Genomic DNA, 12863 nt, shown 5'->3' with positions numbered 1-12863 from the left:
TATTTTCACATATATATAACTAGCTGGAAAGTTCTGCATTTTGACTCAAATTTTCCACGCTGGGTTTCAGCCCAAAGGTGAATATTTTTAATTTATTTTCTTTTTGGTAAATGTGAGCAAAATCAGTTCATTTCCTTTACTTATGCAAGTATTTTTTTTAAATGTTCTATATAAAGAAGATAGATGTTTTATGTATGCAGAAAGCAGCTGAACTTTAAAAGATGAAACTTACCAGGTCGATACAGAGGATTAGTCTCCCAGCTAATTTGCAAAAAAATAAATATTAACCAAAAAAAAAAAAAAGTAAAAATCTTCTAAAAACAATTATGAAATGCATTCCTTAATTACTTGTTGTAAAAGCTCACTTTTTTTTTCTTTTAATTCTAACTTTGCCAGTTAGTTTACAATTATGTTGCTGTTTATCTGTATTCAGAATCAGATGCATGACACCGACCTTGCAATACTAGATCTGCTTGATACCTCCTCATGTTGAAGTCTTTTCTGGTTTATAATTACAGCAAGTACATTCCTAAGTAAACTGAATTCTAAGAGTAGTGTTAGTGTTCCTTCCTTCCTGAGAAAAGTAAATTTGAGATTTGGAAGGCTTCGCATCCATTAGAGAGCATTGGTGGCTCCTTCTGTGCACCACCATGGTCTTTCATCACAAGTAGAATTGTTAAATACCACAACATTGCGGATTCAGGAAATTGCAAGAGAACGTTTTTGGTGATTTGATAGTGCAGGCTGAACATTAGCATCTTATTCAAATGGGGAAATAGGGAGCAAAAGAGATGATTCTCACCATCTTCCATAAGTGTAGAATTAAGATGTAGAGCAGAGCAGTGGCATCTGCAATTCTATGATTTTTTTGTATCCTGTGAAGCACCGAAGTTCGACACTTAAAAGCAGATGAATAATGATGAAAATGATGTTTTGCTTGTGAGGACAATTGTTGAGTGATCTCCCTGTCCTTATCTCATCCCTTGAGCCCTTTCCATTGTATTTGCTCCCTCTTCTCTTTAAGGAGGGGGGGTGAGAGAGCAGTTGTGGTGGAGTTCAGCTGCCCAGCTCAGTAAAACCAACACAGTGGCCTACAGAAAACTGACCAAGAATCTCATGCACTCTAGCCAAAGGACTTACTCATCCCTGCTCCCATCCCTGCTCATTCACCATCTGCTGTAAATACTGGCTTCTTCTCAGGCTCTACAGGATGTCCATGTAGACTGCTGCTTCTTACCTGTAAGGTTTACCCCAAGTCCAGCCTCAGGCAGGTAGCCATTCTAGCCTTTATGTAAAGGCTATACCTCCTTATCTCCTCTTCCCTTTTATTACACTTTCCTTTTCTTTGTAACCGATTGGCCCCTGAAGGTTTGCCACAGGTAGCGGTCTTCTATGTGCATGCTGGGTTTTTTCTTATGTAATGTCCAGTGTATGCAATATGAAGGATGTAAGGCTACCATTCTTAAAAATGTCATCCACACAGATGCTACTCTGCACAGAAATTTTCTAGCTTCAGTGTACATTTTCTCCCTTACATGTAATCTAAGAATCTGTCCTTTTATCTTTTACAGGTGAGTGAACAAACCGTACTGGAACACAAGCACAAGTATCAATGGCCTAAACTGAACTATACAACCAAGTATGTATTTAGACAGATATAAACAAAGAAACAAGTTTTATGCTCAGAGAAGTTCATTCAGAAAATATTATGTGTTTCAATCAACGTTGCAGAACAAGTTTCAGATTCTACTAGAAAACACCTCAGTGTTTTTTCCAAAATTGTCCTGCCTCACTATCATCTGTTAATTCATTCTTGTAAGTCTTCATTTCATTTACATAACACAGGCTTTGTCACAGTGTGAAGTTACCTAAAATAGTTATTATGTCTTTGGGGAAAAAAAAAAAAAAAGAAAAGAAAAAAAAAAGATTGTGAGCATTTAGATCTCCTACTGAGACAGAGATTATATGTCTGGTTTCCTAAACATCCAAAGTGAGATGAGACTAAAGCAGTGGTGTTTTGAGACCTCCCTAATTTTGCCTGATGCCTTCCAACTTGCTTGCCTGATATCAACACTGAATGTGAGCATACCCCAGTGGGTTTAATCTCACTCACTGTCACCATTCTTGGCAGAAGTAGGCCAAAGCATTCATATCCTTAACTCTGTTTCTGACTTAATGATTTTTCCAACACTATGCACTATAAGCATAGTTTCAAAAGTGGATTCTAATTTTGCATACCTTAATTTCATGTTGTTCATGCAAGGGTCTGCAGGCAGATGCCCCATGTTGGGTCTGTTTATAATTGTATGTATATATATATATATATATACAGATATATATATAACCTATGTATATAATGCAAATAATCAAACCATAGTAACAATTCAGAAAAAGATGTCTAGTAATTCGCTTTTCCCAGAAGTGAAGGATGTCTAACAAGTATTGTCTTTCTCACAAAGGTAATCATAAGACTGAATTAATTAATGTTTGTAAAGTACTTTGAGATCTCTGTATTATTGTGTCCTGAAAGTCCACTTCTCCTAGTGACTCAGTACTGCCAGAAGCTGCATCTCCTGCCAATTACCAATAGGCGGGAAGCCAAAAAAGCAATGGCTAGTATGGAGTCTGTACTGGGAAAGCTCAAACAAGAAAACCGATTGAAGTAAATAGTCCAAAGAGAGGAGGAGGAAAGAAGAGAAGACAAAACTGAGGACAAGGGAGGAGCTAAGTCCGTCCTCTACCATCTTTCACTCTACAGTTGGACTACTACCTTGTTTGCCCTATTTCTCTGAGATTTACTAGGGCATTTTAATCCCTTTCCCTCCACCTTCTTCATCAGAACAATTTCAAGAGACTGTCTGGGGAGATGAGTAGGAGGCTATTAGTTAGAATCACCTTGTTAAAAAAAGTGTTTAAACTTTTAAAACCTGGCTTTGCCACTTGCTCGCTGCAGGGCCTCTTTCTCTTTCCTAGTCTTTATTCACCTAAGCCAAATCTAAGGTTCACTGATGTCAATGACAATCTATCCCTTGATTATTGAGGATTAGAACCTGTGAGCACTCTGTGGTATTGCTTAAATTAATTCACTGGTGTCTGTAGAACCCTCTGGAAAAAAAAATAAAATAATAAAAATAAAAATAAAAATTGTTATCTAAGGAGAACATGGCATTACTGTTTCCTGGAGAACTGATTGAAGATTTGATATTTGTTTTTTTGTTGTTTTGTTTTGTTTGTTTGTTTGTTTTTGTCATCAAACAGGCATGCAACTTAAATACCAGTGCAGGGCGCTGTGCCAGTCCCAAGGCAGCAGAGGAAGAGTCATGATCTCATTTCAGTTAACAGAGTTTAGAATTTGTTTCATCAACAGTACCTTGACAAATGCATTATTGTTTATGGACCACTGATTACATGTCCAACAATAGACAAGACAGGTAGTAAGACAGGGCTTATCCTTCAGCACATACTAATGAGGCTATTCTGCATGCAGCTCCCTGTGGCCAGATGCTCTACTCAGATGGAGTCCCACAGGGACTCTTTGTGGGTACAGCCACAAATGGTGAGTTGCAAAATCACAGTTTAACTATCATCTTTGCTGGAGAAAACCAGAAATGAGTACCAAAGTTAAAGGATATACTGCACTGCCAATGAGGAAGGACTCTACTTCCCCCTCTAATCTATAAATACAACAGGGTAATACTATGCTAGCTTTTGCCTAAAACCTAAGCATTCAACACTTTTGGTTACAGGTAAATGGTAGGGTGCATTCAACCGCCCCCAAAAAACAATTTAAAAAGGCTATTGAGACTGAAAATATTTAGAGACCGTGTCCACCTACTTGTGTCATTAGCAGGCAGCACAGCAGGGCCACAGCTCTATCTGAGCCAACAGACTTAACTCTTAAAAAAGTAACATTACCTCTGTCTCAGAACAGAAGCTGGCACTGCATTTAACTGCTGCCACTCCTTAAAGCATCTCAAAGGCTGTCAGGAAGCAGACAGGGAAGGGCTGCTGCCTTCCCATTTGCCCAGGAAAGTGAGCAGCATGAGTTCCCCTGCTGGTTTAGACTTGTCCAGAGCAAGGACAAGTGATCGTCACCTCCTCTAAATGCTTCAAACATTATAGCATGGATTATTTGGTCTCAGCAGACTTCAGAAACCCTTTGTCATCTGTCAGAAAAGGCTTCATGCTTCCCCACGTGCCAAGCAGTGCTGTTGTTTTGTAATGAACAGCTTCCATCAGAGCGCACAATTTCTCATCCTGTCTGACTCTGCTGATCATTCTTTTAATTAAGTCTATTTTGATTCTCTTTGGCAGCGCACCATCTGCACAAGAAGGCACACCTGGAAAGTGGTTTTCCTCTGGTTTTGCTATCCTTGATTAAACTCTGTTTTAAAGCAGAGAACCTTAATCAAAAGAATTGCCTGACTGGAGGTAGCTGTGCCTGTCTCACTTTTGTCACAGATTCCCTCTGAAGGCTGCAGGATTTGGATTTGCATAACAATTTCCCAAAAAGGGCCCACTCTGGAGGGGTAATATATTCTGAAGATTTCACCCTTAGGAAAAAAAATCCAATGGAATGAAATAAAGTGTAAAATAATAGGGTACCATAGAAATTACATAGATATCAATAGTAATTACTATAAAATCCTACAGAACTTATTAGAAAAATGCTTTGCTTTAGTAGTATCATTTTATAACTGACATAAATCTCATTCCTGAATGAGTTTAAGAAAATGTAAAAGAAAATATTCATCTTTTAATGAAGGGCATATTTAAAGTGATGCTAACCCCATACATGTAGGAACTGGAGGTCAGTATGTTACCTTTCTCATACAAAGCCAGGCAGCATGAGGAAAAAAAAAAAAAAAAAGAGGGATTATCCTTTGTACTCAGCAGTCTTTGAGGCAGGGGGCAGGGTGGGAGGACTGATCAACAAACCTTTTATGGTGTTTATTCTTTGTTGAATCACACTCCAGAAGGAAGATCCATGTGGGTTCAGGTATATGTATGAAAACACCCATGCACATATTCTAAACAGGTTCCAGTGCCTTGTTTCCAGTCCATTCCTGAACAAAAAACACACCTCATTGCCAGCCTAACACTAACCCCATGCTGGTGCTCCTAGCTTATTACAGGTCTCTGATGGCTTCTGGTAGAGTGTAACAAAGCTCTGAGTCCCTGTACCTGTTAACAAAATGACAAGCTGCTTCCTGCCTCTGATCTCCTATCATGACCTCTGCACCACATAGAAAAGACAAGAAACTTTATCTTTGTAATATGAAAACTTTTTCCCTGGCCATTTACAGTACCAAAAGCAACAAGATGGATAGGTTGAGACAGGAGCCAACAGGTATAAAAATAAATACTGGAAGAAAAGGAAACAGAGGTACAGTCTCTGAAGTGAGAGAAAGGTTTTTTTCTAAGTTTGCAAATAGTTGGTGCTAACCAGTTTTAGCTTCTTAACAGCAGTGATACAGCTTTAAAAAGAAACAATAAAAAAACCACTTAGTTTACTAAATAACATACTTTTTTATCCTTGATGAAAGGCTGCTTCTTATCACACAGGTATCAAGGCAAGCCACCTAATGGTACTAATTTCAAACCCTGCTGCTGTAATATTTAGTACATGTGAGACAAATTGCACTGGATTCAAAACAGTTAGTGGTACATTTGAAAGAGTAATAATACTGAAATGCCAATTTATTAGCTTCTGAAATATGCGTGAGAATTTTCATAAAATATCTAAGAACTGTAACACAGATAGCTTGGGCTGGGCAAGGCTTAGAAATAAAGGTAAGTACCTGAAAGACCTGTGACATTCTCAGCGGGAGTTATGCTATTTACATGGTTTGTAGTTCACGTTATAGCAGTGTGGGCTGCTCTTTATTTTTCCCACTTTGCATCCTTTCTCTGAAGTTACCTGTTCACTCAGCAAACAAGCTTCCACTGACGCTTCCTTGACCCGATTTATATCTTAGAAAATGTACCTGTAACAAGCACAATTGAATTTTCAGTTCCCACTTTTATCTTTGACACTATTTCTTTTCTTCACCCTTTCCTGGCCAATTCTCAGCACATTCTTTCCCTTGCTAAGCTCACATAAGCAGAATGACATGCTCACTAACAAATGCCTTTTCTAGTAGCTTGCTTTTTTAGGAGAAAAGGAAGTAACTACAGATCAGTATGATCTGCTTATTAATACATGGCTTTTTCAAATATCTTCTTTCTGTAGACAAAAAGGATGCAAATACAGATCTCCTGCTTTCACAATACTGATCCACTGTTACTCTTTTTGTTCAGACCTGCACGAGCTGGACTTATTTTTGAAAATTTTCACTGTTTCTCTCCCATCAAAACAATTTCTCTGGAAATAAGGAATTTCCTGGATCAAAGCAGTGGCATTGCTAGCACCACACTTTATAAACCTGCTGTGAAGTCATGCAGTAGTGAAATGACCAATTCCTTCTACATGGTATCACTGCTGTACTGTGCAGCAGCATAAGGACAACGTGGTAGGCACAATTATTAGCCACAGTTACTGGAAAATGTTTTGTTTGCCTGTGGGTGTTACAAAACTTTTATGCAAAATTATTTAAAAACTCGAAGAAATAACTTCTCCCCATTTGGTTTACTTACAATAACAGTAATGCTTATAAATAGCTATCTGGAGCTTTTTGTTCAACTGGATACATTGCTAACTAGCAACTGTGAAAATAATCTTGTATACATCAGTCTTTGCACAGGTATGTTATTGAAACATAAATAATACACCTACCACACACATCAGCTTAAATGAAGGCATTTCGCACACACAAAGCTACTAAAAAGGCCCTTTACTGTGAGTTATCCTGAGATGCCTTCTTCATTCTCCCCAGCAGAATGCTTCGGCCAGCATTAGGCACTGTTAATGCCAGGCTTTGTGATAAAAGGATACCTTCTTTACCCATTTAACAGCTACGTTTCCTAATGAAGTGTAGTGATCCTGACCAGGAGACCTCAGGGAGCTAGTGATCCACGTACCAGCTGACATGAGCACGCACAGGCCTCCTGCGTGGCCTGCAGCTGTGCAGCGCTACACTGAGGCCTTGGCCCCAGGATCACCTCAGCAAGCAGCAGCTCCCACATAAAAGTATGTTTCTACCCATGAGCTGGTAGTCTTAACTTTGTATACTTAACTTCAATAACTGATGGAACCGATCTAGAAAATACATTCACCAAATTCTGAGTAATAACTCTGTTCACCCTAATGGAGTCAGCAAGGTCTCAATTCAGTTGCCAAGTGCACAGTGCCATCTGACATGTCCTGACATAAGATACCAGAGACATCCAAGTGAGGATAGCAGAAATAAAGAGATAGAAATGTTTGTCATGGATTGGAACCTATCTGGAGGTCAGAGTGTGTTGAGCCACCCCATACATTGCTCTTGTTATACAATTAATTTGTGGAATAGATGCAAACAACAAGAGGTATACAAGCATTCAACCAGTGTTCACCTACACAGTTATGTGTTTGAAACAAACAGAAGCGTTATTTTGGATCCCTTCAAAAAAAGCACAAGTTTAAGAGGAAGTAGTTCAACATCATAGTTTTTCCTGTAAATTCATTGGACATCATTTTCCTCTATTTCACTTCTCTTTTCCTAGCATGTTAATTCTCAACTTGACATTTGCTGCATGAACACTTGATTTGGAGTTAAGAAAATAGCTTAACATGGAGAAGAGATATGCAAAATTAAAGGTTATTTATCACTTCATATTTATATTTATATTATCACTAGCTGTCCTGGTTCCAGTTAGGACAGAGTTAAGTAGCTCATAGTAGCTGGTAGGGTGCTATGTTTTGGATTAGGATGAGAAGAGCGCTGATAACATGCTGATGTTTTAATTGTTGCAGAGCAGTGTTTACACCAGGCCAAGGACTTTTCGGCTTCTCGCTCTGTCCTGCCAGCGAGCAGGCTGGGGGTGCAGCAGGAGCTGGGAGGGGACAGACCCAGGACAGCTGACCCAAACTGGCCAAAGGGGTATTCCATACCATCTGACGTCATGCTAAACAATATATAGGGGTGGCTGGCCGGGGTGGGGGGGCCGGCTGCTCGGGAATAGGCTGGGCATCGGTCAGCGGGTGGTGAGCAACTGCATTGTGCATCACTTGTTTTCTTACACATTATTATTGTTAATACTATTACCATTATCACTATTATTATTATTATTGTTATTATTATTTTCCTGTCTTAATAAACTGTCTTTATCTCAACTCACAGGCTTCACTTTCCCGTTTCTCTCCCCCCATCCCAGAGAGGGAGGGGGGAGGGTGAGCGAACGGCTGTGTGGTGTTTAGCTGCCAGCCGGGTTAAACCACAACAGTCCTTTTGGCGCCCAACGTGGGGCCCGAAGGGTTGAGATATCGACAAATCTGACCAGAGTGTGTTAAACTAAAATTGGTATAAGTATTGGACCTGCTTAATAGTTGCTAGTCATGATGTTGATTGCCTTAATCTCCAGTCTGCTGTACCTGTATTCCAAATTGAGTTTTATGGTGCGTTACTTTCTGTATGTGCTCCCTGTTGCACTGTTTATCCTTTCCGGGCCCTGGTTTAAGATTGTTATGGTACTGTGCGGTGTAGCAATGGCTTATGAAATGATGAGATATCTGGTCACGACTTTAACCTGGTATTTGTACTCAGCACTGACGTCGACTCTATACTTTGGAACCCATATCTCGGAAGCTATTAGCAATTACACCTATTGCCTGTTTTCGTTAGGGAGCCAATCTGTGAAGGGGACAGGGGAAGACATGTTTCCCTACCTGTTCACTCTCCCTTTCTCGTTCACCACCACCCTCTTATCCCCCGAGTTAGTTACGGTGGTTCTCCGAGATGTTGAATATCCTTGGGATACTCAGACCAGCCTGCTCTTGTTGTTATGTCTCCTGAATGCGCTTCAGATTTTGTGGAGGGTTAAACAACTACTCAGGAATCTCATCCGGAGATCTGTCTTGAGGCGGGATAGTTGCGAGTGGCAGGGAGTGTGGGAGGATATGGGCAGGTTTCTAGAGCAGTGGTCACCTCCAGTGTTTTGGACATTCACCCCTGAACAACTGCAAAATCCTAAAAAGCTGGCAGAATGCTTGAAAAAAAGGTGTCATGACTCTGGCAGTTCCAAAGTGACACAAATCACTGTAGCGTGCTGGGGTCTGGCTTGTGCCTATCGAGCTGCAATTGATGCTACTAGCAACCTAGCTCCAGCTCCTGCAGCCGCTCCAGCTCCAGCTCCTGCAGCCGCTCCAGCTCCTGCAGCTACTCCAGCTCCAGCTCCTGCAGCCGTTCCGGCTCCTGCAGCCGTTCCGGCTCCTGCAGCCGTTCCGGCTCCAGCTCCTGCAGCCGCTCCAGCTCCAGCTCCTGCAGCCGCTCCAGCTCCAGCCCCTGCAGCCGCTCCAGCTCCAGCCCCTGCAGCCGCTCCAGCTCCAGCTCCTGCAGCCGCTCCAGCTCCAGCTCCTGCAGCCGCTCCAGCTCCTGCAGCCACTCCAGCTCCAGCTCCTGCAGCCGCTCCAGCTCCTGCAGCCACTCCAGCTCCTGCAGCCGCTCCAGCTCCAGCTCCTGCAGCCGCTCCAGCTCCTGCAGCCGCTCCAGCTCCAGCCCCTGCAGCCGCTCCAGCTCCAGCCCCTGCAGCCGCTCCAGCTCCTGCAGCTGCCCCAGCTCGTGCAGCTGCTCCCACTCCTGTGGCTGGGTCAGAGAAACGAGCTGTAGCAGTGCAAGTTGACCCCGCAGAGGGTATTCCAACCCCTGTGGCAGACCCTGTGTCTGGGTCAGAGAAACGAGCTGTAGCAGTGCAAGTTGCCCCTGTAGACAAGGTGAAAAAATGGTATAGAGGCTCAGGTCGTTTAAAACGCAGACAGTCTTCTGCTAAGTCCGGGCATAGTGAAGACGAGGCTGGGCCATCAAAGGTGCAGGAGACTGAAGATGAGGATGAGGATGGCGAAAAATCAACAGTAACTACCCGGACTCCATACCAGCCATCAAAGGTGCAGGAGACTGAAGATGAGGATGAGGATGTCGGAAAATCAACAGTAACTACCCGGACTCTACACCGGCCATCAAAGGTGCAGAAGACTGAAGATGAGGATGAGGATGTCGAAAAATCAACAGTAATTACCCGGACTCTATACCAGCGTGAGCTACGAGATGTGCGAAAAGATTTTGGTCGCTGTATAGGCGAGCCGCTTGTCACGTGGCTGCTCCGGTGCTGGGACACGGGAGCCAATTATGTGGAATTGGAGGGCAAGGAAGCCAGGCGGCTGGGATCCCTTGCTAGGGACGCATGCATTGACAAAGCAATTGGAGATGGAGCACAATCTCGCAGCCTCTGGAGGCGTCTCCTGTCAGCTGTGAAGGAAAGGTATCCCTTCAAGGAAGAACTTGTATGTTTACCAAGCAAATGGACCACCATGGAGAAGGGAATTCAGTACCTGAGGGAATTGGCCGTACGGGAAGTAATTTATAAGGACCTAGACGACGCACAAACATCCGCAGATCCAGATGCAGTCCGGTGTACACTACCCATGTGGCGGAAGTTTGTACAGAGTGCCCCATCATCATATGCCAACTCATTGGCAATACTAGCCTGGAAAACGGAGGAGAATCCCACAGTGAATGAAGTGACTAAAATACTCCGGCAGTACGAAGGAAATCTCTCCTCTTCCCTAAAGGCCTGTGTCTCAGCTGTGGAGAAACTCTCTGAAGAGGTCCACCAACTTAAAGAGAATTTATCTTCCCCTCCACCTGAACGAACCAGTGTCCACCAGCTAAAAGAGAATGCTTTAGAGAAACTTTCTGAAAAGATCCACCAACTTGAAGAAAGATTATCTTCCCCTTCACCTGAACGAACCAGTGTCCACCAGCTAAAAGAGAATGCTTTGGAGAAACTTTCTGAAAAGATCCACCAACTTGAAGAAAGATTATCTTCCCCTTCACCTGAACGAACCAGTGTCCACCAGCTAAAAGAGAATACCTTGGAGAAACTTTCTGAAAAGATCCACCAACTTAAAGAGAGATTATTTTCCTCCCCACCTGTACAAACCAGTGTCTCAGCTATTAGGGGTAAACGTTCATCTATGCAAGGAAGACAATATGGTGGGCACACACACCGCGCCACCCTGTGGTTTTACCTACGTGACCATGGAGAGGACATGAGAAAATGGGATGGAAAATCTACTGCGACCCTAGAGGCACGGGTACGTGAATTGCAAAGGAAAACAATTGGGAAAAAGGAGTTCTCTGAAAGGTTTGCTGCTCCAACTTCCAGCAGGCAGTCCTTTAAACACAGAAATGAAGATTCTGACCAGGACTAGAGGGGCCCTGCCTCCAGCCAGGGGGAGGAAAGGGACAATCGAGTTTATTGGACTGTGTGGATTCGATGGCCTGGCACGTCAGACGCACAGAAGTATAAGGCTTTGGTAGACACTGGTGCACAATGTACTCTAATGCCATCAAGCTATAAAGGGCCAGAGCCCATCTGTATTTATGGTGTGACGGGGGGATCCCAGCAGTTAACTGTATTGGAGGCTGAAGTGAGTCTAACCGGTAATGAGTGGCAAAAGCACCGTATTGTGACTGGCCCAGATGCTCCGTGCATCCTTGGCATAGACTATCTTAGAAGAGGATATTTCAAGGACCCAAAAGGGTTCCGCTGGGCTTTTGGCATAGCTGCTTTGGAGACAGAGGACATTAAACAGTTGTCTACCTTGCCTGGTCTCTCAGAGGACCCTTCTGTTGTGGGGTTGCTGAGGGTTGAAGAACAGCAAGTGCCGATCGCTACCACAACTGTGCACCGGCGGCAATATCGCACCAACCGAGACTCCCTGAGTCCCATCCATAAGCTAATTCGTCAACTGGAGAGCCAAGGAGTGATCAGCAAGACTCATTCACCTTTTAATAGTCCCATATGGCCAGTGCGAAAGTCTAATGGTGAGTGGAGACTAACAGTGGACTATCGTGGCCTGAACGAAGTCACGCCACCACTGAGTGCTGCAGTGCCGGACATGCTAGAACTCCAGTATGAACTGGAATCAAAGGCAGCCAAGTGGTATGCCACAATTGATATCGCTAATGCATTTTTCTCCATCCCTCTAGCAGCACAGTGCAGGCCACAGTTTGCTTTCACTTGGAGGGGAGTCCAATATACTTGGAATCGGCTGCCCCAGGGGTGGAAACACAGCCCTACCATTTGCCATGGACTGATCCAGTCTGCGCTGGAGCAGGGGGAAGCTCCTGAACACCTGCAGTACATCGATGACATCATTGTGTGGGGTGACACTGCAGAAGAAGTTTTCGAGAAAGGGAAGAAAATAGTCCAAATCCTTCTGAAGGCCGGTTTTGCCATAAAACAGAATAAAGTTAAAGGACCTGCACGAGAGATCCAGTTTTTAGGAATTAAATGGCAAGATGGACGTCGTCAAATCCCAATGGATGTGATCAACAAGATAACAGCTATGTCTCCACCAACTAGCAAAAAAGAAACACAAACTTTCCTAGGTGTCGTGGGGTTTTGGAGAATGCATATTCCAAATTACAGTCTGATTGTAAACCCGCTCTACCAAGTAACCCGTAAGAAGAATGCTTTTGAATGGGGCCCTGAGCAACGACAAGCCTTTGAACAAATTAAGCAGGAAATAGTTCATGCAGTAGCCCTCGGGCCAGTCCGAACAGGACCAGATGTAAAGAATGTGCTCTACACCGCAGCCGGAGAGAATGGTCCCACCTGGAGCCTCTGGCAGAAAGAACCTGGGGAAACTCGAGGTCGACCCCTGGGGTTTTGGAGTCGGGGATACAGAGGATCTGAAGCCCGCTATACTCCAACTGAAAAGG

At 43.3% G+C, this 12863-nt stretch overlaps 1 protein-coding gene across 1 annotated transcript; it reads left to right on the top strand.

The window, feature by feature from the left end:
- Positions 1-733: 733 nt before the first annotated feature.
- LOC310894967 (uncharacterized protein) lies at positions 734-11353 on the top strand. The gene is made up of 2 exons (XM_083825703.1): positions 734-1639; positions 2545-11353. Exon 2 carries the CDS (start codon positions 8477-8479, stop codon positions 11345-11347), a length of 2871 nt encoding a protein of 956 aa, XP_083681829.1. The 5' UTR covers positions 734-1639; positions 2545-8476; the 3' UTR covers positions 11348-11353.
- The last annotated feature ends 1510 nt before the right edge of the window (positions 11354-12863 follow it).

This window comes from Anser anser, assembly GCF_964211835.1.
Source record: "Anser anser genome assembly, chromosome: 2".
Taxonomy (NCBI): Eukaryota; Metazoa; Chordata; class Aves; order Anseriformes; family Anatidae; genus Anser; species Anser anser.
Note: the sequence above shows the minus strand (reverse complement) of the source record. Positions and strands in the feature narration are given on the sequence as shown.

Excerpts from the sequence above, each read along its gene's own strand:
- LOC310894967 (XM_083825703.1), top strand. The coding sequence starts at position 8,477 with ATGATGTTGATTGCCTTAATCTCCAGTCTGCTGTACCTGTATTCCAAA.